Genomic DNA, 26,410 nt, shown 5'->3' with positions numbered 1-26,410 from the left:
TGAGGCGGAAAACTATGAGTCACTCCTGATTCAAATAAGCAGTCTGCAGTTGGTTTGTTTTTGTTTTTTTGGAGTCTTGCTCAAAGAGAGGACTGAATATATTTCTGTCAAAGTCAAAAGCAGAGAAAGATACAGTGGAGGTTTAATTAGAGAGAGCTGATGAAAACACAGTCTTCAACAAATAACTGAGATATTCCAATAAATTTGTTTTTCTTTGTGACAAAAAAAACATTTTCTAAGGACCGGAAATTATTTTTTTCTGCTGCTTCTGTCAGCGTGACTATTTGTGTGTGTGTATGTGTGTGTGTGTGTGTGTGGGCCGCTGAATTCTCCTTAATGTGGACAAGGTGCATACATTTTCATTTCACAGCTCATGAAATGAAAAGTATCATATCCTCGCCTGTGTCTGTGCCACGGTGACAAGAGAACACAAGAGTGCGAAAGGAGGTTGTTCATTTCAAATAGGTGATGTGTGATATTTCGTGACAGCGACACAGAGCTTAAGGGTGGAATCTTCTCTGCCGCCTCCCATGAACATGATCCCGTGAAAATGATATTGCACAACCCCATGAATGACTCGCTCGCGCCTCTCATCCCTCTCTTTCTATTCACATATATTGCTTCGCGGATAAAGCTGGGTGTATATTGGTTTGGCATGGTGTGAGCGAAAGATAGAAGGAGAGAGCAGGAGGAAGAGCGAGAGGGAATAGGAAATAGAACATCTCCATTTGATACTGCAGCTAATTTAAAACAAGACAGTGTTGAGTGCAATGTATATAGAAATTTGCTGAAAGACAATAAGACATGAGGAAAGGGTGTAGTTTACAATCTCCCACAAATGTTGAAATAAGAACAAATTTGAATCACAACAAACCTGCTGATTATATCTTGAATTGAAGGCAAACAATTAGAAACTATTTAAAACCAATAAAAGATGATCACACAGCTAAACAGCACAGATAAAGAAATACAATAATTGAACTAAACTATAGGAGAAAGCATAGCTATAAAAATTAGGATTTGGCCGAAAGAGCACCTTGGGGAGGAGCTGTAAACTTTCTTTTAAATGTGGGGTAAATTCTTTTAATCTGTCGATGGAGAATATTCACCAAACAATGTACAAACTCCAGCAGAGCCGGAACCCTTAAGGTGATACTGTCCACAGCAGTCATGGTGGATCTACTTCACTTGGCTGTAACCTTTAAGGCCCAGACAACAGGTCATTACCTGATGTTCGGCTGAGCACGGAGCAGTCGGCTACAGGCGGCAGTTACACTTACAGCACAAACTGTCTCTCTCAAATAAACGGTTAGAAATGGGCAGAAAGAGGATTAGGTTCCAGGTCAGTATGATAACAGCCTGGGGGTGGAGGTTCCTTAAATATAATATTATATATTTTGTATTAGATACACAGGTTGGTACATGTTCTCCCAGTGTCTGCATGGGTTTTCTCCAGATACCCCAGCTTCCTCCCTGTCGGTCAAATATGCAGATGCATTCAGATTGACGTACATTTACTGTAGGTGTAAACATGAGCATTATTGGCTGTTTGGCACTGTGATACTGTCCAGGCTCCTCCCAGTCGCCCAATTTCCACTGGGATGGACTTCAGCCCTGAGTGACCCTTAAAGAATAAGTCGTACAGATAATGGATGGAAGGAAGGAAGGATGGATGGATGGATGGATGGATGGATGGATGGATTGATGATGGAGGGATGGATGGATGGCTACACAGGGAATGATACAATAGGCCTATATTTCATTAGAAATGTTTTACAGTAATTCACTTCAATTGTTGGGGGCTATCTTTTATAAAATGTTTAAGAATATAATGTTGTTACAATCAGAAGATATCAAAGCAAAGCTCTCTATGTTTGAAAATAATAATGACAATCATCTTCTCAATGGAGTTGATCATTTTGTCGGGAAAAAAATAAATAATATATACGATCATGAATGTGTAGTATAATAGTTTAGTAGCAAAACAAACAAACATTAGGGTTGGATAAGTATTGTTTAATTGGGATAGTGTGTGTTGTGTGTGTTTGTGTGCACGTGTGTTTGTGTGTCTGTGATTTTGTAGAGTGGAGCGACCAACCATTGAGCTCTGCGTCATTATGCGCCCGCCTGCAGACAGCTCTTACGTCACTTCTGTGCGACATGCCGGATGGAAAGGAGCAAGCCTGTATTTTAATTTTGACAACAACGTCTCAGTGTTGTTGTTTTACGACTGAATGCTGTGCCATGAACTAAATTACACACATATATATTAAGAAACTAAATTCCCGTGGCTCGTGACCTGGCCGTCATGATTTAAATCTGAATTTAACGTCCATAAAACCATCCGGCGCGGCTCGTTGCTAGGTGTTAGCAGTTAGCATCGTAGGAGCAGGTTCAGGGTTCTCTTCTGCTGCTCCTGCGGCGGGATGAGTTACGGATACGGTGGTGGAGGTGGTGGTGGTGGTGGTGGAAGGAGAGGCCGAAGAGGAGGTCGGGGGCACCGGGACGGAAGCAGAGAAAGGTGGGACAGAGATGGAGGAGGAGGAGGAGGAGGTTTCAGAGGATCCAGGTCTGAATCTGGCCAGGGGCGAGGAAGAGGAGGCGAAGAAGGAGAAGAAGGTGGAAACCGGGACCGTCCTCCTCCCCATCTGAAGGGCCGGGAGATCGGGATGTGGTACGCGAGATACGGAGCCGTGAGGAGGAAACAGGCCGACAGGAGATCGGTAGGCATAGTGTTCAATAGAGCATCCTCTGGCACGCTGTGGCGAGCAGGCTGTGTAATATCAGTTGTGAAAAGTAACAGAGTATATTTGAATAACATAAGAGAAAACTTTATTTATCCCCCAGCCTTGGATTTACAGTCAGCATAATGTGTACATAATAATACACCTTTCACTTACTCTACTCAAACACTTTGAGGTACTTGCACTGTGAGAACTGAGTATTGTACTGTGTACTCCTGTTCCACTACATTTCAGAGATAAACATTAAACATTTCACTCCTTGTTATTTGTTTTTGTGTAAACACCAATAGGATGAGTTAGTAAAATACCGCACAGCTTCAGTGGCTGCGAGACATCTTGAGTCCAAGCTCCTCGCCTGGTTTCATAAAAGTTAGTGATACTTCCATATTGACAGTGTCGAACAGAGCTAGAAGGGTGCCATGTCGTACCATATTAAAGAAAGTGGAAATAACTAATCCCTGGATCCTGCTCTCTCTTTGGGTCAGCTTGTGGGTTCTTCCTTGGATCATGCACCACCCCTGTGCAAAATTTCATCAACATCAGTGCAGTAGTTTTTGAGTTAGCCTGCTGACAAACAGACAAACAAAAAGTACAAACAAATACAGTAAATAGCAATGAAAAGATCAAATCCTTAGAGGTGTAATACTTTTGCTCTTCACCACAGATATGAGAGGGACCCTGAGGTTCCAAAGAAGGAGACAGTTATTTACTCACTGAGTTATTAATTTCTGCCAGGGTGGATAGAATAGGTCTAGAGGTTGGGTCAGATTTTTTTTTGTAAATCCACCACATCCTGACTCATCTTGTCTCATGACGATTTTAGTGGGTCTCCTACGGCCAAAACAGTGGTTACTGAATTGTGATATATTGTATAAAAACATTTCAAAACAGAGGTTATAAACCTTTGAAGGAGCCAACTGTCACTCAAATGCCAACAGTCAATAAATGCTCATGCTTTTGGTGGAATAAGCAAAAACAAATAATATTGTGCTTTATTGGGATTTTTTCCGCGGGATCAAAATGACATCTGGTTAAGACTTATTATATTGCTTCAAACCAAGCCCTGGTATTACATTCGGTTACTTTATCTGCACTATAGTGGCTGAACTTTCCCCTTTCCTGACTGTGTGCAGCGACCCGTGGTCCAGATGGATGAAGCCAGAGAGCAGCACATTACCAAGCTGCTAAATTCTGTCCAGTATGACCACCCTGGTCAGGAGAGAGGCAGCAGGGGAGCAAGAGCCTCTACGTCTGGTAATAGGCAAACAGATGCCGACAGAAGTAGTCACTGGTGAGAACAGCTTGCAGAGCTTTTTCATTTCAGATGTGCACAGTGTAGTTTCTATCTTGCGATAAATCAGCAAAGGAGAACTGCCTGAACTCTTATTTCTCTGGCTGAGACTGTGTAGGTCTCTAATCATGTAATGACCTGTGTGTGCAGTTACTTTGATGGAGAATTGCCCAAAGAGGTAAAAAAGGAGAGAGATTCCACATCTGAGGAGGAGGAAGAAGAAGAAGGTAGTTTGGACCAGAAGAAAGCAGCCAACAAGAAACATCGGTAAACAATAAAGATGCATGCTTAGAAAGATATGACTCGATCAAATTGCATAATAACAAAAATTGTTGGTTGACCCACTATATCCACATGTTTTTGTTTAGTAACTTAGCTCCAGCAGTCGTTAAAGATGAAATTCCAGACACATGGGATGATGACGAGCCCCAGGAAGAGGAGGAGAAGGAGGAGAAAGAGAAACTGAGACACAGAGACAGGGACGTAGAATTCTTATTCCAAGAAAAAGTCAGAAATAGTTCACTGGACGAATTCTTACAGAGGGATCTGCAGAGTAAGAAATCAGATCCAAAGTACAAAGAAATGCTGGTGAGTAGAACGAGTAGTATCAAGTGCCGAAAGACTTTGATGTTTGGCTTGAATGTTGAAGTTAATCAATTTTTTTTTTCTCACGAATGTATGATCTGATCAAAGTTGCACTGTAATTTGTGTGGGGATGGTAAAGTGGAGCATGCAGTGGAACATATTGGAGATGATGAAGAGCAGAGCGCACCTGTGTCTAAATGATTGATAACACATGCCAGTTGGTTTTGCAATCATTTGTTGCTGTGCTACTTTGGCTGCTCTGAGATTTACAGGAAGACAGATGTTTGCAGATCTAAATAGTTTAGTACAATAACCTAGTTTAGAATAAGGCTCTGTCTCATGAAAAAATTGTATCTCAGTCTTAATAATGTTCTGTATAACCATGTTATGTCTTAAAAGTCTGGCACAATCAAACTATTGTCAAATCTGAGGAATTATTGAACTGCTGCTAGATATAATCTGTTGTATCTATTTTTATTAGAATAGTGCAGATGTTTGCATATGACCCTATAACTTAGTCATAAAAGAAGAGCATTTGATCTTGATTTTGCATAACTATTATTAAATGTATGCTTATTTTTCTGTTTGCAGAAATTCAGGGAAAAACTACCTTCTTATCGGAAAAGAGAGGTACATTTTGGATCACATATATGGTTAAGACACATTTCAGCTACCATCACCCTTTTCCTCCTCCTCGTGTCCTTATCTCTCCACTTTCTCTCATCTGCCTCCTTCCTTCCATCCACAGGAACTGGTGGAGCTGATCAACTCTAGCCGTGTCCTGGTTGTGAGTGGGGAGACTGGGTGTGGAAAGACCACGCAAGTCACCCAATTCATCCTGGACGACTACATCGACAGAGGCGTGGGATCGATGTGCCGGGTCGTGTGCACGCAGCCTCGTCGCATCAGTGCCATCTCTGTATGTGCTCTGCACGATTTTCAAGTCTGATTCTGTTGGACTTAATGCTGTAGTTGCTCTTACATTATTTGTGTGTTTGTGCTTTATCTCAGGTAGCAGAGCGTGTATCAGCAGAGAGGGCTGAAAGTGTTGGGAATGGAAATTCTGCTGGTTACCAAATCCGCCTACAGAGGTAAGGAAGACATATGTTGATGCATACATTTTAAGTTCTGTAGAGTCACCATTGTTTGGGTTGTTGGGAAGATTTTTCGAGCACAAAGACTTTCTCTATGTATTTCCTGGTCTAGTTCCAAACTTTGAATTACTAACATCTTCTCGGATGTTTGTTTCTGATTAAAAATACTTCAAAGTGTTGCTTTCCTCTATTACTAGACATTCAAATAGAAGAAAGCCATTCATGAATATCAACAAGGTTATGTTGAAGAGATGGCCTCCAGAATGATGATCCGTGTATCCAGATTGTGTTTTGTTTTGTTTTCAAAGGCAGTTCTTGATGGATCGGCGAAACAACGATGAAAAATGGAAATATATAGCATGAATGAATACCACAGGAAAAACAGGTTTTTGAAGGACAGGAGATATGAGAATTTAGATGGCAACAATTAACGCGTAGGAAGAGATGCACAAAGCCTAGGAGAGAGGCACTTCAACGGCAAATAGACTGCGCGATTGGAGAGTTACCGGGATCTATAGGGCCAGGGTGCTGCCATCTAAAGTGAATTATATGCAATGAATGGAAGGCCTGAGAAAGGATGAAATAGATGCAGGAAGGAGAGAGAGAAAGAACACAACTCATATAAAAGGAGACTGATACAAGAGAAGTGAAATGATTGACAGAAGAATGATCACAGTCCGTACTGGTGAGTGGAGGCATATAACGACTGGGCGGTAATTCAGCAATTTCATCAAGTTACAGCCTTTGTGATTAATATGTCACCTAGCAACCTTATATATAAAAGTACACAATTCTACACTCTTTACTACTCTTGTGTTGGATTCTCGGTGAGTAATTCAAAAACACATTTGATTTAGTCTTTTGCCAGCTTCAGTCACATTTGTAGGGAACACAACTTAGTCAGCGCAGATGCTCATTGCATTAAATTTGTATTCGCCGCAAATGAGCAAACGATGGCGGGTTAAAATAACGATAAAGTAGAAAGCTGTGGAGTAAATATCAGATTCATAATGTTTTATCTCAGACATGGGATTTGTTCACAGCCATTAACATTTATTATTTTGATGAAACAGAGTCTTACGGTTTGTCTCATGGGTCTTTGTGATAAAACTGATTCCAGTTTGTACTTGCTTTTTACAACAAATTCAATTAGTTTGTTATTAATTAACCAATGACTCAGCAAACCATCTGGTGGGTAATATTGTACCAGCTTTTCCTTCAGTTTCTTTTAATTTGAAAGTTATTAACCATCCTTCCACCCACCCAGCCATCCATACATAACTATAATGGAACCCTCTATAATAAACATTCTTGTAGTATAATATGAAATGTAATATTTTTCTCAGCAATAATTCTTCATATTTTTTTGTTTCATAGCTTTGTATAACTCAATGTTGTGTGTTGATACAGTGGAAATATATAAGGAAACGTCTTGCTTCAGCCATGGATCTCAAGAAGCTTCTGCACTTTGTCTGAAAAAATGTAACATTCTGGATTTTAGGTTTAATTTCCAGTTTTAGTTTTTCATCTTTTATGCATTATATCCTTGTAGTGTTTTATCTTTTGAGCAGGTGCAATATTCAGCTCAATTTTATTCAGCAATATTATTCTGAGTCTTACGCAATATGTCCTTGTGTACCGTTTGTTATTGTTTGTTGTAAAATGTTCTGTTTTGCAGCTGCCGTAGAACTTTGGCCCAAGGAAAAAATTCCCCATGGGGACGACAAAGTATATTTGATTTAACATAGTACAAATTACCTCCTTAAAAAATATTGGGGCTCGTATTATTTCCCCAACTGAAATAAGAACAAGTTCTGTTGGGAATGTTTCACTTTCGGCAATTATTCATCTAACGTTAATGTGATTCAGTTGTCAAAGTAATACATTTTTTAGATGTGTCATATCCGAGGCAGTTTCTGCTTTGGTTGACATTAAAGTAAATGAAACGTTACTTTATGAGCACTGTTCATTGGATACACTTTTTGTTGCAGACTCTTATGTTATAAGGTAGCTGGCATCATCTGTTGTGCTTTACTTGTGTCAATTTGTAAATTTTTTTGTATCTTTCTAAAAAAAATTCTTCCTTCTCCTGTTTCTCAGCCGGTTACCGCGGAAACAAGGTTCGATCCTGTACTGTACAACTGGAATTATTCTTCAGTGGCTTCGCTCAGACCCGTGAGTCCCCCCCCCAGCTTCATAATCGTCATCACATGTCGTCCACAGCATTTCTTCTTCCCTGCATTTCCTCTGTCTCTGTTCGAGGTGTTCCGTTCACTCTCTCATTCTGTGTGTGTCACGCCGTTTTATCCCTATTGATTTTTTGTTGACTCTACTCACTACAGAAGAAGCATTAGTATGGGATACACACACACACACACACACACACTGAGCACTCGCTCCGTTGACTCATCCCTGCATACGCATCCTCGCATTCTGAGTGTCTTCAGAAAAACCACAGAAACTAAGTGAGGGAGCCAGCTTCTCCTGTTGTGTTGCTTCGTGCTCTTTCAGAATTGGCACGACTCCAGCGAGTCAATTTAGGTACACACAGTTGTCAGACAAAAAACACTGCAACTTTTTGGCATTGAAGTATATCAGTACAGAAAAATTGGTTTCTTCAACTACTAGTAGAGTTTCCAAAATTTTGGGATTACTTCTTAGAAAAGTGACGAAAAACTGTCCTTGGCAATTCTCTTGTCTGAAATGGATGTAGATATCAATCCAAATTCCTTGGTTCCATTGCTTAAGATGTGACTTCAACCGAAGGACTAAAAAAAGGTTAAATAAAGTAAATGCTCCATGTTCAAACATTATACAGCAAAATGTGAAAAATACACACCCACACCCATTTACCAGGGATCAACTAGACTCATGTATTTCCTACTTTCAGCTTGTTGTCCAGTATCAGTCACCTGGTGCTTGACGAGATCCACGAGAGGAACTTGCAGTCGGACGTTTTGCTCGTCATCGTGAAGGACCTGCTCGCCCTCCGGGATGATCTCAAGGTCATCCTCATGAGTGCCACGCTCAACGCAGAGAAGTTCTCAAAATACTTTGGTACGCTAAGTGACATAACCTTTATTCAGCTGTTAATGTGTTATTGGTTTAGACCGTGTCTGACTGGGTCTATCTCCCTTTAGACAACTGTCCAATGGTTCACATCCCTGGTTCGACCTTCCCAGTGGAAGAGTTCCTACTTGAGGACATTATAGAGATGACCAGGTGGGACAACATTACTCCCTAATGCACCCATACAAATACAAAAGCAGCCACTATGTCCCTTTCGTTTTAGATGAACTGTTTGTTGTCTCCCCTGCTCAGCTACCGCCCCCAGAATCAGGACCGTCGGCCCTCATGGAAGAAAGGCTTTTGGCAGGGGCAGAACTCCAGACCTGAGAAGGAGGAGAAAGAGGCAGAATACAAGGACAGTTGGCCTTGCTATCAACGCACACTGCAGAACAGGTGAGCACAATGTTATGACCCTACAGTGCTACAGCAGTCAGTGGGAAGAGCTCTAGGCAGAATTATAGATCACGTCCGACATTGTGTGCGCCTACACACTGTCTTCCTACGCAGTACGCAGGTACGGTAAGACCTCAATGCCAAACTATAATTCAGCGGCAGTGTCAGGAAGGGGCCATTTACCAAGGCTGTGACGCAAACCTTTTGTGAAACCTATCTTTTACACTATTATTTGAAAACCTAAAGATATATAGCATCTATATATATATACATATATACATCATATCATATAAATATACATTTTTGATTTAAGTTTAAATACTTTTAAAATGATTGTAAATGCTATGAGCTATGCTTTTATGTTTGTGCTATATTTTGTTTTATTATGAAAATGTTCAATACGTTTTAGTACATTCAACACAGTATTTTACCAAATAGAAGACATATTTGTGCTGTACACTGAAAAAACAGTTATTATGCTTCACATGCACAAAACAACAGAAATACATTTTGTTAATACTTCTGGACATGGCATTTGAATACAAATATTCATTTTTTTCTTTGTTGCATGAAAAGAATATGTTGATGATTGCGAGGACCTTGATATTCCTACGTAGGCGATGACAAGAGTCCATTCTCTCAACTCTGATGAGCTCATTAATGACCTGTCAATCTCAGATTGAAGGCAATACTTAGGGAGGAGTTTCCATATTCATGTATCTGACAAAACAACAGTTAACATCCAAACAGTAGAGCCAGACTATAAGGATCAAACATTTTTAAGGCGTCACGATTTCGAATGTGATTAGTATGAGTCACCCATTATTTCCAGCATTGTTATTTTGTGCTCAGATGTAATTGACATTATTCAAGGTTTGCCATTGATCCATTAAAGAGCTTCAATGGAGAAAAAGAAGGCTGTCTGCAAATGTATGATTCTCCTGTTACTTATTCCTTAATTGCCTATATTTTCACAGATACTCTGAAAACACGATTTCTACGGTAGAGATGTTGGACGGTAATGACAAGATTGACCTGGAGCTTATCTTGACCCTTATCCGTCACATTGTGCTCAATGATGAGGTGAGTTCAATCTCGGATGTCTTTTTTTTTTAATTAGACTTTTGATTTAAGTATACTCTCATTCAGGGAGACTATGTATGTGTGTGTCCGAGTGGTGCTTCACTGAAACTTGACCAGTGGACTTCTAAGATTTGTGTCTCACTGACATATAAATCTCCCAAAGTTTCTATCATAGACGAGGCAGACAGAGCAGTGGTCCCAGTGGAGGATAATTTCAGATCCAATAAAAGTAAATAACAAAAGAAGAGAAGTTCAGTTTTACTCCTGGCTGTAGAAAATGAAAGAAACAAGAGGGACTAGCTTCCAATCACAGAGCAGCTCCATGAAATAACAGGTCCTGGCAGCAGATCTGTGATAACCAGTGATCAAACAGAACGTGTTCTCCCATCGCGCTTTAAGTTAGTTCTCTTTTTCTTTTTCTCTTCCCAGCTCTTGTTAATTGGTCTCAGCTTTTCATTGCTCAATTCAGAATAATGTGGACAAGTTAGATATTGCTCTTTTTATGTATGTTTTGGGTTGTTCGAGCAAACACAATTCGGGTAGAATCCATCACCACAAAAAATACACAGTTACGGTTTCAGTAAATGCAAATATGGTTCTGCAGCAGCATCTTTCTCGTGTTATCCTCTTGCTTTTTCTAGTCATTCAATATTTGTGAGAACAGACCGGAACAATGGGGCAAACAAACACTCAGTGCTGGAGAATAAATGGGACAACTTCCTCTCACCTTTTCTGCTGTTTCCCAAATGAAGCGTGTGTTTGTGTATACGAGAGACACTCAGAACAAAGAGACGGAGCCAGAATGAGGACTGACTAACACAGATAGACAGAATAATTATCCCCTCTCATATAAAGCTGTATCTCTATCAGTCACGGCCGCCCTGAGCCAGTCAACCAGCTGATTTGCCGTGACAGAGAAGCGGCCGATCGGCCGTGACTGCTCCTCTCAGACGAGGATAGGGGAGGCGGTGTAATGGGCTTTCGACTGTGATGATTGGTTAATTATGTTGCAGGGGCCTGTGATTAGACACCTCGGGGGGTTGACATGGAGGCAATAATGAGCACCTACTGGGTGCAGCGACGTGTGTGGGTGTTTTGGGGGTTTGTGGATGTGCTAAATAGTGGGCCAACACAACAGCCAACTGTGCTGTTACTTGATTTTTAGTTGGAATTAATCCGAGCCTCTGTCTGTGCTGCATGCGTGTCTCTGTCAGGTTGTAAATAGGCTCTTCTCTGCTCCACTGCTGCTCCTCCTCTCTCATTCACACACGTACACGTACACATGCACAATCATTAACACACACACACACACACACACACACACACACATACAGTACCACATGGGTACCAGTGTTTGAGCTCTGGTAATAATAATTAGCTTTAATTAAAAGGCAGCGGTGCTCAGGGGCCTGAGGCTGCTTTTAATGTGTTCTCTCATCTCCTCTCAGGAAATGAATAGAATAGTCCTTTTTTTAAATACGAGGTTATTTTATACAAGCTTGATATCATCCTGAGAATTATCTTTGTTTAAGCATAGGTCTTTGATGTAGTGAAACAGAATCCTCACAAACTTCTCCCAATTGATCATGATGATAGACAAATTGGATTTTGCTCAAGTTTGAGAAGTTTAGAACTTCTTAATCTATTATTAGCCTTGAGTTCAATATCTGTGCTGTGAAAATATTGTTGAAGAAAATATACTTCAATATTTAAAAAAAAAATTTTCAGCAAAATGCATAGTGAGTCTGCTTTGCACAATCTCATCTTCATGTGTCGGTCATAAACTGCAACCTACATTTACATCGTCTGATAGAATGCCACAGGTTGATATGGTTCATGGGTAGCAATCTGAATACAGATCAGAATTATGTGGAATTCTTCCAGTGGTTCCAGCTTATTCTGTATATTAATGTTTCTGCTGAGATCTGTCTCCTATCAGAAAATGTCAGATGAGGAGTTTGACTATTTCAAAGAAATTGAAAATAGAAGCGGATGCTTAAATGACTTTATTATGTTTTTGAGCTGGTTATTCTAACATTGCTAGTATCCTACAATATTTAGTCCAATTTAGAGTATTGTTAATCTGGATTTGGACTTTTGAAAAGTATCTGTATCATGTTGATCTTAAAATGTTGATTGAGCTTTTTACGGATCATGGTTAGCAAAACAAAGTTTTACTATTACTATTACCCTCTATCCAACATTAACATGTTTTTAGGTTTTTATTTAGTGTTTTTTTTGCTGTTTTGAGGGAAATCAAGTGTGTCCCAGTGTTAATGTGAAGCACAGGATGCCCTGGAGGGGGAAGATGGTATTGTCATAATGATGTTGGCAGTGAGTGTCGGGGACCATTGTTTGGCTGCATGTGGAGGTCGTGTCCATCTGCCTCAGCTCAGCTCCCCTCAGGACACGGGCACCTTGTTCACTTGGCTCAGTTTTGTTGTTAGTTTCCTTCTTTTCTATTGAGTCCCTGCTGGTTTTGTGTGTCTCAACTTCTAAGTGTTGTCACATCTTTTTTCGACAGGAAGGAGCGATCCTGGTTTTCCTCCCAGGCTGGGACGACATCAGTAAACTCAATGACCTGCTCATGGCTCAGCAGATGTTCAAATCAGGTACACACGCTTAGTAACACACCTATGTGTTGTGCATACAGGTTTTTGTCATATGTGGCATTAGGTTGTAGTATCTTCAGGCCTGTCAAATAATTTGATTTCAGAACCGTATTTGTTATTTATTGAAATAACTAGACAATATTCATTTTTTTCTGTAGTAGTAAAAACCAATAATTATTATATTTGTAATTATTTTGAGGTGAGTTCTGGCCTTTTACCACCCACACGCATTTTATTTTTTCACTTAATCAAATATAATCCACAATTATTTATATCCAGTTAGATGTGCTTTGCCTGGAGAGATTGCTCTGGTCTATCACATCGTAAACATGGCTGAAACTCGCATATTTATTTCCACAGCATGAATAATGTTGGTAACATAAATTTATTATCTATATTAACAGGTTGTTCATTGTTATTTTTAGACGCACACTAGCACTTGTGTCTGTTTGCAACGTTTGCTGACGGAACTCTTTCTTTGTGTCCTGTTGTGTTTCAGACCGGTTCGTTATCATCCCCCTGCACTCCCTCATGCCCACCGTAAATCAGACGCAGGTCAGCATTCTCCTGTCTCCCTCCCTCCCTGTCTGTCTCTCTCTGTGACTGTGTCAATCTTGGCGTCTGCTCATCTTCCTCCTGTATTCACTTTTTGTCAGTATCTGAAAGGTCTGATCTCATCCGTTTCCCTCGCTCTCCCCAGGTGTTCAAAAGGCCTCCTCCTGGAGTTAGAAAGATCGTGATTGCCACCAACATAGCAGAGACCAGGTGTGTGTGTGTGTGTGTGTGTGTGTGTGTGTGTGTGTGTGTGTGTGTGTGTGTGTGTGTGTGTGTGTGTGTGTGTGTGTGTGTGTGTGTGTGTGTGTGTGTGTGTGTGTGTGTGTGTGTGTCCTTACTTCCTCCCTTTGAAATGTATTTTTTGCTGTTACTTTCTGTTTAGTCAAAAAAGGAAAAAAATAAGCCATGAAACTGTCACATTCCCTGTTTGTGTGTAGTTAGTGTGTGTGAGTGTAATGCTGTAGGTCCCAGTCATTAATGGAAGCAGCAGATTTGGGGCTAATTAGCACACGTTTCTTGCATTGATAATGAATACTGTCATATTGGCTTGGATGGAACACACTCACTCTGATAGGCAATATGTTTATGCATTCACATAGCTACACACAAACTGAGCAAATTAAGAAGCTGTCTAGACTTTCATCACATCCCTCCTCTAAATATAGACTCTAAACCCACCAAAGAGCAACATCTTATTTTTACTTCTGAATGATTGTGTGTTTGAGTGAGCGTGTGTGTCTGTGTGAGCGTGTGTGTCTGAGACCTTAATGTTCTTGACAAACTCCTTTGAAGTTGATATATTTTCTGATGTCTGATTTCCTCTTTAATTTGTCCCATTTTCACTCTCTGCCTCTCAGCATCACCATAGACGATGTTGTATATGTTATCGATGGAGGAAAGATCAAGGAGACCAACTTTGACACCAACAACAACATCAGCACCATGACGGCCGAGTGGGTCAGCCTGGCCAACGCCAAGCAGAGGAAAGGACGCGCCGGCAGGTGTGTGTGGGGGTTTTCGTGTTTTTCTAGAGAGGGCATATTAGTGCCTCTGGGTATGCAATGCGAAATCTGCGAGGATTATTTTCCCCTCTATTTGTCACTTCAGCTCTGCAGCAGTGTTTCCCCTCTTCCCACTCCTTCCTGCCCTCCCATCTGTAGACACAGAGAGAGGCTGGGTGTAGTCACTCCCAGGTTGTTTCCAGTCCGTGACTCGAGACGTCTGTTCTGTTGGCGAAGCTCCGACATCAAAGTGGAGCAAGGCCCAATTAGCAGGAGCTGCTTACTGTGTGCAGTTCCATCCCATTGATTTTAAATTAAGCCCTTGTCACAGAACTGCTATAACACATAACGTCTTCTCTCCCCCCAAACTCTCCTCTCTTCTCTACTCATGTCCAGAGTGTGCCCGGGGAAGTGCTATCACCTCTACAACGGTCTCAGGGCCAGCCTGCTGGACGCCTATCAATTACCCGAAATTATGAGGACGCCGCTGGAGGAGCTGTGCCTGCAGATTAAGGTTGTGTAACTGGAGAGAAATAGCGAGGCGTAATAACACAGGGGAAGAAAAAGGTGTTGCTTGAGGAGTTGAGACGAGGACACGATTGCTGTGAATGGGTTTTGTGAGGACAGAGCTGCAGGTTTTGGTCTCCTCTTGAATTACAGCCTCTGCTGCCTAATGAGAACTCTGGATGAACATCCTGGGCTGACTCATGCCCCTTGCTCTCCAGCCCTCCCTCGCTCTTTTTGCAGACAACCTAATCGACCCTCTTCGGAGCCTCGTTCTCCTACGCGAACAGTTGCTTTCTTCTTTGTATTTACAATATTTTCCCTCGCTGGTTAATGCATTCTCTTTTCACATCCTCATGCTCCACTCAGACATGTTGCAACCCGTGCTAATGGAACATTGAGCCAAAGTTCACTCAGATCTAATGTTCGCAATGATTGCTCTCACCAGCGGCTTTATTGGATATGCGTTTGAGTGTGTATCTTCCACTGGCGCTGTCGGATACTTTTGAGTGTGTGTATATTTGATGTGTGTGATGTGGTTTTTAGAAGCAAGTGGGTGAGAGGTGGATTAATGCACCAGGCTGTCCTCAAAGTGGGAGAAAAACTGACAACGTGCTCGCCACGAGCAGACTCTCGAATGCATTAACACTCCAACACTGTCCTGTTAGTCAGACACAGAAGTGCAGGCGGCTTCCTTACTCTTCAGTTTGCTCCACGTAGATGATGGTGCATTTAAACATCACTTTTTGATGTAAAAATGAATACACGTTTAGAGAATGTGGACAGTCGGGTGCTTTGTGCTCTGTCGAGCACTTAGAGGAGCATGTCAATGTGGTTAACGCTGTTTTAAACAGAAATATAATTTAATCGCAGTAGACTTTCCTATATCCATGTATTGCTCACAGTTAAGTGTCTTCCACCAATTTGTGCTTATTCCCTTTTTTCTTAGGGACCACTCCCCTTAGAAAGGAATGTAATTTTAGAATATAGATGTTATTTAAATTTGTTGTCATCGGTATGTAAAGAAATGTGATGTTATGTGTATTACCTAGATATTGAAGCTTGGGTCTATAGCTCGATTCCTGGAGAAAGCCCCTGACCCACCCACTGAGAGGGCCATCAGTCTGGCCATCAAGAACCTCGTAGACTTGGTAAGAATGAGAGACTAATCAAAAAAGATATGTTGATTTTTATTTTCTTCTGGTCTATATTATTTTGTTTTTGCATTGTTCTTGTATTTTACATCGTCTTCTTTTAGCCAAATTTTCTTTATAATCAACTTGTTTGAATTGACTTAAGTTAACGAGGACCTACAATTACATTTTTTTTACATTTTCATGATCGAATAGTAACAATAATACTTTCTCATATAATCATTACCTCTATGACACATGTCAGAAAGTTGCCAAAAAAGAAAGAAAATAAAAAATTCTTACAATTTGACAAAATTCAAATAATAAAAAAAAATGTTTTGTCCAGTTCATAGTCCAAAATCATGAATTTAACCCCATTTAACACAGAACATAAAATCTTATAAAAGATCCTAAATCTACTCTCACCTTCTGGGAGAACATTTGCTTCTTGAACCTGTTGCTCTTTTTAAATGGTTTTTATGTTTTCCACTTTAACAAAGCGGTTTCTTTTGACTTTTGGGATACCCACTCCTTATTTTAGAAACACCTTTGTTTAGAGCTGAAGACTGAACGTTTTGTCTTTGTTTTTGTTTTTCGTGATGACATCGTGTGTTAGAATGCCCTGGACCACTCAGAGAATTTGACATCGCTGGGTTTCCACCTGGCTCGTCTGCCAGTGGAGCCTCACATCGGCAAACTGATCCTGTTCGGAGCTCTGTTGGGCTGCCTCGACCCCGTGCTCACCATCGCCGCCTCGCTCAGCTTCAAAGATCCTTTCTTCATCCCCCTGGTAGGGCACCGAGTTCACAGCCTTGAAAGCATCGACACACTTCAACACATCACTGCACTCTAACTTCTGACTCTTTTAATTGTGCAATAGGCCTTACATTTTGGCCGCTTTTGAAAAAAAAAAAAAAAAAGAGGAACAGATATTTCAGTGCTAAGAATATCGGACTGCACTTGAACAAGGTTTTATCTTAAAACCAACTTTATCACATAATATGGAAGTTAAGTACAGTGACAAACTATTTTTAATTACAACTGTAATGTGCGCCTACATTTCAATTGAGGTTTTTGTATCCAAAACACAATCAGTCTATGGTGAGTTAACATTTAACCAATAGTTACAAAAGTAACTTCAAAATAAAAGGTGTTGAAAACAAAAGTTGATTCAATAACATTTAAATAAAAATGATCAGCAGGGATATAGAATATAAATTTGTTATGTAGAGAATTTTTTTATTTTGGTGCATTCCCCAATGGAGGGGATTTGGTGAAATCACATTTGTTATCATTGCGATAATTGTATTGTTACAATTAACTCAGTGGTTGATCTTAAAGATTTGTTCTTAACTGCAGAAATTTGAAGAGAAGAAATCTATATTTATGGATTTTGTAGCTCCGCCAATCATGCAGGGGTTTCCATAAGCTTTGGATCTTATTACAAGATGCTCTGCTCTGTTTCTTCATTTACATTGTTCTGCCCTGGTGCAGCCGCAAGGCATTGTGGGACAGTATAACCTGCTTTTCTTTTGTAAGGGAGTTTTGTAAGGTTTTCTGTGTGAAAGGAGATAAGATTGTAAACTTCTAGAGTATTAAACCAGCTCTCATCATGAATGCCACTGAAATACGTTTCAGTCATCTCACTCAGTAAGAAGCCCTCCTAACCAAAAACTACTTTTCACAACATCAGTGTTTATTATGTCTCTCTCTCAGGGTAAAGAGAAGATGGCAGACATGAGGAGAAAGACCCTCTCCAGAAACTCAAAGAGTGACCACCTCACCATTGTCAATGCCTTCCAGGTAAAACCACTCACATCTCTCAACTCTCTATAGCATGTCTGCTGTATAAAAGGACCATGTCTGAATCTGTCAACCACTGATTGTCCAGGGCTGGGATGAGGCCAAGCGCCGCGGTTTCAGGTATGAGAAGGACTTCTGCTGGGACAACTTCCTGTCAGCCAACACTCTTCAGGTGAGCCAGGCTGAGCTGAAAGGCTTTGAAAATAAAACCAGAGGTTTTCCATGATGCTATTTAGATCTTGACCTCTATCTGGGCCGTGGAGGATACAAAGACACTTTTGAAAGCTATTTATCCTTTTTCTATTCAGATGCTGCACAACATGAAGGGTCAGTTTGCTGAGCATCTGGTGCATGCAGGCTTTGTCAGCAGCAAGGACCCCAGAGACCCCAAATCTAATGTCAACTCGGGTAACTAACACAAGTCTCTTTGGGTGCGATCCAGCTGTCGGAACACATTCAACTTCATGAATCTTAAAACCAGCCGTGGAGCAGTAATAAAATATGCGACGACTGAATGTACCAGCGCTCATTTGTTCTTTTTTCATCCCCTCCTTCGTTCCTCAGACAATGAGAAGTTAATCAAAGCGGTGATTGCCGCAGGTCTGTACCCGAAGGTTGCCAAGATCAGACCATCGCACAGCAAAAAGAGGCCGGGGTGAGTCTGCCGATTGATACGGGGGGGGTGGGGGCACTAACAGTCATGGATGGCTGCACAGTACATGACAGAGAAATGCATTGATATTGATCTGTAGGCAGAAAGAAATCGCAATATCAGAGCTCTCAGGTAAGAGTTGTGTAAAGGGTCCTGCAACAATTACCTGTAAGGCTGTGCAGACACCATGTTGGGGAACCTGTCAACAACACAAGCACGATTGCAACTGAAGATCAATGCAGTCATCACAGAAACACCCTGAGGCGTCTGTCATCGACTCTGTCAGCGGCTGTGACCGGTGTGCAAAGACAGAGGCGCGCGAGAGGGAGACGGTTTCTCTCACAGTGCTGCTGTTACTTTTTCTTCGTCTGTCTCTGTGGCAGCTTTTAAATCCAGCTGCACAGCAAAATAACCAGGGTCATTCTCTCTGCACAAGTTATCCATAGCAGCTGTGAGGCCAAGGTAGTTGCAAGATTCTGCCGTGTCTGTGTCGCAGCTCTGCAGTATTTAATGAATTCATAGCTCGGTGAAGCACTTTTTGTTTGTGTTTTTTTTTTGCTAAATCAGTCGACTGTCTGGCACAAGCAGTTTGTTCCCTGCAGTCAAGTAATCAGCTCTGTCTGGTTGACTCGCAGGAGTTTGTAACACAGCTTTCATGTTAAGAGATGATTTGCAGACGCTTGCACGGTTTTCTCTTTTGTACAGTTTGTACCAAAAATAGGCAGGAGGCTTTCTTTGTGCAGCTCAAAGCATCTGAAAGTTTGTTTTCTGGTATTACTTTCTGACTGAATTCAACAAAATGCACTCTGGTGATGGTGCGTTTTCACAGAGTTCTACTGGAATTAAACATTATTGGACTTAAAGGTAAAAGACATTTTAAATACATGAAATGTGAGGCAGCACATTGCAACCCTAACCCTTTTATTCAATACTTCCTGCTCTATGACAAACCTCATCGCCCACAGTGACTTACTTCACTGTTCAGACTGACTGTAGATTCAGGTGCTAATATAACCTTGTTTTTATAATCTCCACCAACGTGGTGTGTTTTCATCTGGGTTTGTTAGTTTACAGGATTATCCCAAAATTACTCAAAATATAGGCTGCAAAGACATGTGGCTTGCAGCCACCACATTGGTTTACACCACATTGAAACAGGAATCGTTTATCTGATTTAGAAGAAATCGTAGATCCGCCTCACAGAGAAAATCTGTCATGTTCAGGGAATGTTTATTTATGAGTGTTTGTAATTTGGTGCAGATCCAAATGAAAATGGGGTTCTTGACTTTAAATGTTGTTTCATAACATTGTTGGCAGGATGCCCTCTACTGTGCGCCATTCTACTAAATATTATGAGGGCTTTTACCATTACACCTAATCCCACCGTGCAGACCCGCTAACATTTCTTCTTTCTCAGGGTTAAGGTCTACACCCAGGCTGATGGAAAGGTGAACATCCACCCGAAGTCGGTCAACGCCGAAGAGACAGAGTTCAACTACAAGTGGCTCGTCTACCACCTCAAGATGAGAACGAGCAGCGTGAGTAGGCCACGGGACACGGGAGCACTCTATGCTGTATTTCAACACTGTGAATCTGTGTTGTGCGTTTTTTATATTTGAGTGTGTGTGTGTGCGCCTGTCCTTTTGATTTTGTGTGTGTCCCCCTGTAGCGTGCATGTGAGTGGAAAGAAGGGCCCGTGGTTAAAGGTTAGCACTGGAACCACGCCAGCTTTATTCAGAATTAATATTTGATTAAAACGCTGCCTTTCAACTCTTGCTCAAAGGCTCTTGTGCTTCAAAGCGTCCAGACATGATGTAAGATGTGGTGGTGGCGGGCGAAAACGGTCAATGCAGCTCCCCGACTCCCTCCCTCACCTCTGTCCTTCACACCCCCCTTTCCCCTCCCTCCCATCCATCAGTCTTTTGTTCTCTCTGTGCCGTCTCTCTTTGTGAATGTTACTATTCGGCAAAACAACACCTTTCATGTCCTCTCCGATTGCTGCCCCGCGCCTTTGTCTGCCTGCGCTGCCTCCGTCTCCATTGAGAACAAATATATTTTTCTGGATTTTCATCATTATTGCCTCCATTTGTCTTCTTATTGTCTGTATGTGCTTTCAGGCCCAAGACGCTGAATTAGTGTCTTATGTTAGATTGTCAAGGTCAGAAAAGTAGAAGACCTAAGCTGTTAGAAAGAAGGAAAGAAAGTGAGGGATGACATTTAACTTTACCTCCAGTGACACACCCGCCCCTCATGGTCCATTGCATTACGCACCCACGGGGCAAAAACATTTGTTCCTCTTCACCTGTCCTTTGTTCCCTGTGACACTTCTGTTTTAACCTTCTCCTCTGACAGGTTTCTTTTGACTTGAGCCTGCAGCTTTGTCTCGGTAGCTTTTACCTTAAAGCAGCTTTGGAGTGCTTACAGATCAGCATTAGACAGACTATCAATTATATTGTCTGCCTGAAGCATATAAATGTTAATTTACCTCGGCATCTGTTTAGAAAAATCATTATTTAGCATTTTGGATTTCACCAGTCGAACTCTTCTACATGCGCAGCTGTCAGTTTCGCACCGGGAGGAAAAATGGATGTTGAGAAGTGAAACACGTTCGCAGACGGGGCAAGATGACATTTCTCCTAAACCCCGGAGGCAACGAAACACATTTCAGACTCGACACAGCCTCTCCTCACTAATGGGACACTTTCAGCCCACACCACGGAATAGCTGTCGGGCATGGCGCTGAGCGTGATTGTTGTAATACTCTGTGCGTCCCCAGATCTTCCTGTACGACTGCACCGAGGTCTCCCCGTTCTCGCTGCTGTTTTTCGGCGGCGACATCACCATCCAGATGGACGAGGGCCAGGAGACCATCGCTGTGGACCAGTGGATCGTCTTCAACTCCCCGGCACGCATCGCTCACCTCGTCAAGGTAAGCCAAGTGCATTACTCACAACAAAGTCCGGATGATCTCCTGACATTTTCAGGAGGGAGATGTATGTGAGAATACAAATTACCCAATCAGAGGTCCCGGACTTTCTCTGGACTTTCTCCCGCCAGCCCTCAAGTAAGAACTCCAGATAAATTCAGAATGAGCCCATGTGAAAATACAGCAAGAGATCCTCCAGAGGATTTTCCCTCGAGCGAGTGGGCATGTTGATGCTGTTTCTAACACATGATGGACTCAAAACTGAATAAAGAAGAAGAATGCAAATATATCTGCATGAAAAAAGGCATCATACACGTAGAGGATGTTTACAAGGATGAAAACTTGCAAAGACAGAGATTCAAGATTTCTTCTTGTTAATAGCCTTTCTGGAGTTGAATGCAACGGGAGAATTTCCTGTTGCATTCATCCTATGTTAAAGGAAAAACTCCGGAGAATGTCCAGACCCCATTGTGCAGATATCCTCCAGGGTTCAAGTCTGAAAACAGCTTCATCTGACCAACCTCTTTTCCACAGAGTCTAAAGAAGGAGTTGGATTCCCTCCTGGAGGAGAAAATCCGTAACCCCGCTCCTGTGGACTGGCAGAACCGTCAGTCCAAAGACTGCGCTGTCATCTCGGCCATCATAGATCTCATCACCACCCAAGAGACGCCTATAGGTGGCGCTAGGAGCTATAGCAGGCCGTGGGCGTCGGCCCCCAGAGGGCCACGTATTCAATTCAATGACGATGACGACGACGACGATGATTAGAAGTGGACAGCTTTCTGGCTGGCTTTGAAAAGAGGAGGAATGACTGACTGCATCCTTGGACCCAGAGGTTGGTTGAGATATTTATGATAACCAGCTGGCCTCCTTCACGCTGCGGCCTGGTTGGAGTTACAGTGCCCTCTGGACGCTGGAGCACTGGAAGATGGCGTGCACTTGAATGACTCCGGTTTGCTGTCGTCGTCTGCTTGGTCGTTATTCTGCGAGGACCAATCCATGATCAAATACTCTACCATGGCTGTTTTGTTTATTGTTTCATTCGTACATTTTTTTTTGTTTTGGATAAATCACACTCTTGTTTTTCAGCAATGTTACTTAACAGACTGAGCAATAATAAAGGATTGTACGATAAAAACTTCTTGCATCATTTTCCTTGCCTTACTCATCCGAAATGGAGGAATTCAACAACTGAGAGATCAGCATCACCCTGAAACACGCACTGGGTTGCACACCCCTTGGTTTAACAGCCGATACCTCGTAAATATCCATGAAAGTGCTGCCGCTGAGGATTTATGCACATTTCTGATTAATGTTTGCTGAACGTCCAGAAAGCTTACGGCTGATTTATTGCTCCAAAAGTTACTGGAGGAAGAGAAGTGAAGTCATTTTCAAGCAGCGGTCCTCGAGAAAACTTTGATCAATGGAGGAAACATGACAGGCAATTAAGCTTTTTTTATTAATAAGGTCGACTAGGATAGCTTCTGCAATATAAATCTGTATTTTGGAAAAACATGTTACAATTCAGGCCGTTTTACATATTTACATGTACACAGTTGATTTACACTAGTTACAAGAAGTGGAAAAGAATGAAGCAAAGACAAATTCATGTGGAGACGCGTGGAATCACAGAGCGGAAATTTTCCCTGAGTGCAAATACAAAGCTCTGTCTGCTCCGCCCACTTCTACCATACCTCGCTTCACGTGGCTCGACGGTCGTGGTCGCTGTCGTTTTGGGCCGGGGTTAGAGGGGGGGGGGGGGGGGCCTGACGGAAGCCGTTATCATCACAGTGACCGAGCCATTTTATTTCCTTCAGCTGGACACTAAAAAAGATGACTCACTGTGGACAATCAAATTAAAAGCCGGGGCCGGGGCCGCTCCGTCTCTTCCCATCAGCACACGCAAATTAATTTCAGTTTGCCTCTGCAGCATCACGCATATAAATCCTGAAGGGGGATATTTATTTACACACCTCTGGCTGGCATTAAGTGTTTGTGTGTGTGTAATAATTCAGGCTGTACAAATCACAGAGTGGATGGAGAGACTAGTGGCAGTTGTGACACAAATCCTTGGAGTGTGAGTCATGAGGGGGACATTAACCGGTGACAAACAGCAGGGTGGAGAACAGATACTTGGCCCCTCTGCTTAACAACGTGTGCAAATGAAATCATCCGTCCAAGAAGACCGTAACTCTCAATAATATCCAATTAATGACTATTTACACAAAGTGCCTCTGGCGTTAGACAAACCGTCCATTCCTGTCTTTTGCATCTCGACACACACCGACAACTGGAATAGTTCCACTTGCCCTCAGGTGCTACTGAAACCCTCTGGAGTTTCTACACTGAAAAGGCTGCATCCATACGACCATGTTTTGTTACCACCGACAAGGAGGTTCTTTTCTCATCCCTGACCACTTGTTGGTTTGTTTTTAAAGACGATTACCATGAAACTTGGTGGAAGGATGTCGAACTTTTGCGAGGATCCAGATCATTGAGCTGATCCTCTCAAATTTCCACAAATTTCCAGGGGAATAAATAATGATCACGATAAAATAAATCAGGCTTGTTTAGAGAACTAATATCTTTAAGTTTATACAATTTCCTGCAGCTTGATTGAATTTAAAGGATCGTTGGGACTTCTAGGTTTACGCGTTTACCTCAGTATCATTAATTATCTTTGTCCATACTAACATTACTGGAACGCAAATCATGTGACCATTCACTTACTCTGGGTAAGCAAGGGCCGGTTTAAACAGGAAGCAGATAGTTCTACTCTGCAGTCGGTAGCTTACTTATAGAAAAAAATACTATGAATGAGAAACGACAGTGGTGGAAAGAAATACGAGGGGTCGAACTTCATTAAGAACGTTCTGACTTCACTGGTGGTAGTGGAGTCTCGACTAATGGGAACCAATCAGTGAGGTGACTTGGTCGTTGTTTCAAACTTCTCCGTTCTGACCCAACACAGCCCCCGAGGTTTTTTCAAACCAAAACGGGGTCAGCAGAGTTTGCAAACTTCTGAAACTGAATCCACACACTGTATAGGAGCTGCCAATCTCACCCTCCTGCATAGATATCACTTCCACAAACCCGTTACATTGCTACTGGCAGAGCTCCTGATTACATGTCCCGAGCCTCGTTCTCAGACATCAGGCTGCTGTCATCTTCGTTCTATTTCTCCCACCTTGTGTCCGATAGCACTGGTGCTGTTGTCTATATTATTACTTCACACATCCCTTAAAAATATGTTCGGAAAAAAAAACAACAAGGTTTAGAACTTCAGGGACTTTGGCCGTGGGCGTGACGTTTCCCAAACAACCAGGTAATTAGAGAATGTGACAGATCCCACCATCAAACCCAGCAGCCCACCCACACCAGGACCGAGCACCAGTGAAGGAAAAGCAGTCCTTCTTCTGCGTTAGCTCTGAACTCAGTCTTTGCTTTGAACCGCTGAATTGTGGCTTCATCTTAGTCCCAGCAGCCCCACAGCTCGCGCGCATTGGTCCCAGCGGGCGGGTCACTCGTGTTGTTGCTGAACTCATTCGTCCGGGTTCACCACTTCATAAGGCAGCTCACTGTTGTGTCAAAGGGTCACCAACAGCTGTGGGGGGAAAAAAAAAAAAGAAGCCCTCTGTGGTCCAGGCAGCTGGCTGGCTCACACGTTGGTCTCCAGCCCCTGCAGGCGGTCCATCCTCTGCATGTTGCGCTCGATGGTCACCTGACACGTGATGGGCTCGGCGCACTCGGCGAGGAACCACCCCCGCTCTCCGTCGCGCAGTCGCTCACCTTCGCACCAGCCTGGGGGGGGGGGGGGAGAAATGGACATGACGACTTAGGCATTTTCCTTGCGTCCCTGTGATTAGCACTGTCTGTTTTTTTTATGCACAATCTGCACTTTAACATGAAAATCAGCTGCTATGGTCAATAAGAGGGAAATGACCTATGGCCCCTGCGTGTTTGTGTAGATTTAAAACCACAACAGACATGGGGAAAACATGACTAGTGAAAAGGAGAGTGTATAGAAGTGCATGATGAAAAGATGCGGCTGAAACACGGAGCATTTGAGAAATACTCAGGAGTGACAGCTACAGGACGAGCGAGAGGGGACACCCACCGTCTTCTACCGTCTGTGAGAGCAGCACCACGTCGGCCACCTGCAGCGACAGCTCATCCGGCTGCTTGGCTGTGTACGTCCGGATCACCTCCATCTGCATGGCGTCTGGAGGGAGCACGTACACACACATCAATCAGCAACGAGAAGAGAGTGTTTTGATTCAGTCCTCTGGTCTTATTAGAATGTATTATATCTGAATTAACAAGCATCTTCAAATGACATAAAGCAGGAGGTGGGGGCAGTTCATTTAGCAGCCACAAGGTGGTGCAATAGCCTCAGGAGAAGTTAACAGGCCCAGCGGATGCAGCATGTTAAAGTGTTTGTGTAACTCACTGATTCTGTCTTCACTCTTTCTGTTGTTGACGTTGTGGCCCAGACCGCTGATCCATCGAGCGCGCTCATTTCTGTAAGAACACAAAACAACACAAACACTTTATGAAACTTATCCTAGTTCTACACTTTCATGAGTTAACCTGCACAGCGCCTGAAACGTGACAGTGCGGCAGGAGTTGTTGATGAACTATTGTGTTGCTTGTTGTGTATTACAAAGATTTTCTTTCGGAGCATATACATACGCTAGTAAACAGGCTTTGGCAGCTAATTGAATTTCATTTTCAAGCGGGTTTCGTCCTCCCTCCTCTCGGTCCTCTGTCTCAGAGAACAGAGGTGTGTTTTCACTCAGGGAAAAACGAGGAGAACAAGCACAAAGGCTGATTCTCAGGAGCCGCTTGTGCTTTCGCTCTCTCTCTCTCTTGCGTTTCATTGGAAAAAGAAAAAAGCACTGGGTGGAGTCCCACAGGTCGGATTCCACGAATCTCTCATTTCACCTGTTCTCATCTAACTGCAGA

At 42.4% G+C, this 26,410-nt stretch overlaps 2 protein-coding genes across 2 annotated transcripts in view; one reads left to right on the top strand and one right to left on the bottom strand.

The window, feature by feature from the left end:
* Positions 1–2,165: 2,165 nt before the first annotated feature.
* On the top strand, positions 2,166–22,583 carry dhx36 (DEAH (Asp-Glu-Ala-His) box polypeptide 36). The gene is made up of 26 exons (XM_062385119.1): positions 2,166–2,723; positions 3,878–4,035; positions 4,186–4,302; positions 4,404–4,623; positions 5,212–5,250; positions 5,369–5,539; positions 5,632–5,711; positions 7,815–7,889; positions 8,605–8,771; positions 8,855–8,936; positions 9,036–9,176; positions 10,154–10,259; positions 12,784–12,871; positions 13,371–13,426; positions 13,572–13,636; positions 14,284–14,427; positions 14,824–14,941; positions 15,984–16,082; positions 16,681–16,854; positions 17,781–17,867; positions 17,956–18,039; positions 18,176–18,275; positions 18,432–18,522; positions 19,937–20,057; positions 21,296–21,448; positions 21,980–22,583. Exons 1-26 carry the CDS (start codon positions 2,427–2,429, stop codon positions 22,211–22,213), a joined length of 3,267 nt encoding a protein of 1,088 aa, XP_062241103.1. The 5' UTR covers positions 2,166–2,426; the 3' UTR covers positions 22,214–22,583.
* A 302-nt stretch (positions 22,584–22,885) lies between these two features.
* Positions 22,886–26,410, bottom strand: part of LOC133951277 (rho guanine nucleotide exchange factor 26-like) — a 30,192-nt gene continuing 26,667 nt past the window's right edge. Inside the window, exons 13-15 of the mRNA XM_062385120.1 lie at positions 25,896–25,966; positions 25,563–25,667; positions 22,886–25,246 (exon numbers count right to left, since the gene is read on the bottom strand). Coding sequence (XP_062241104.1) covers positions 25,104–25,246; positions 25,563–25,667; positions 25,896–25,966 — 319 coding nt within the window. The 3' untranslated portion in view covers positions 22,886–25,103. The remainder of the gene's footprint in view (positions 25,247–25,562; positions 25,668–25,895; positions 25,967–26,410) is intronic.

This window comes from Platichthys flesus, chromosome 4 (genome assembly GCF_949316205.1).
Source record: "Platichthys flesus chromosome 4, fPlaFle2.1, whole genome shotgun sequence".
Taxonomy (NCBI): domain Eukaryota; kingdom Metazoa; phylum Chordata; class Actinopteri; order Pleuronectiformes; family Pleuronectidae; genus Platichthys; species Platichthys flesus.
This window is presented reverse-complemented; position numbering and strand designations above follow the sequence as displayed.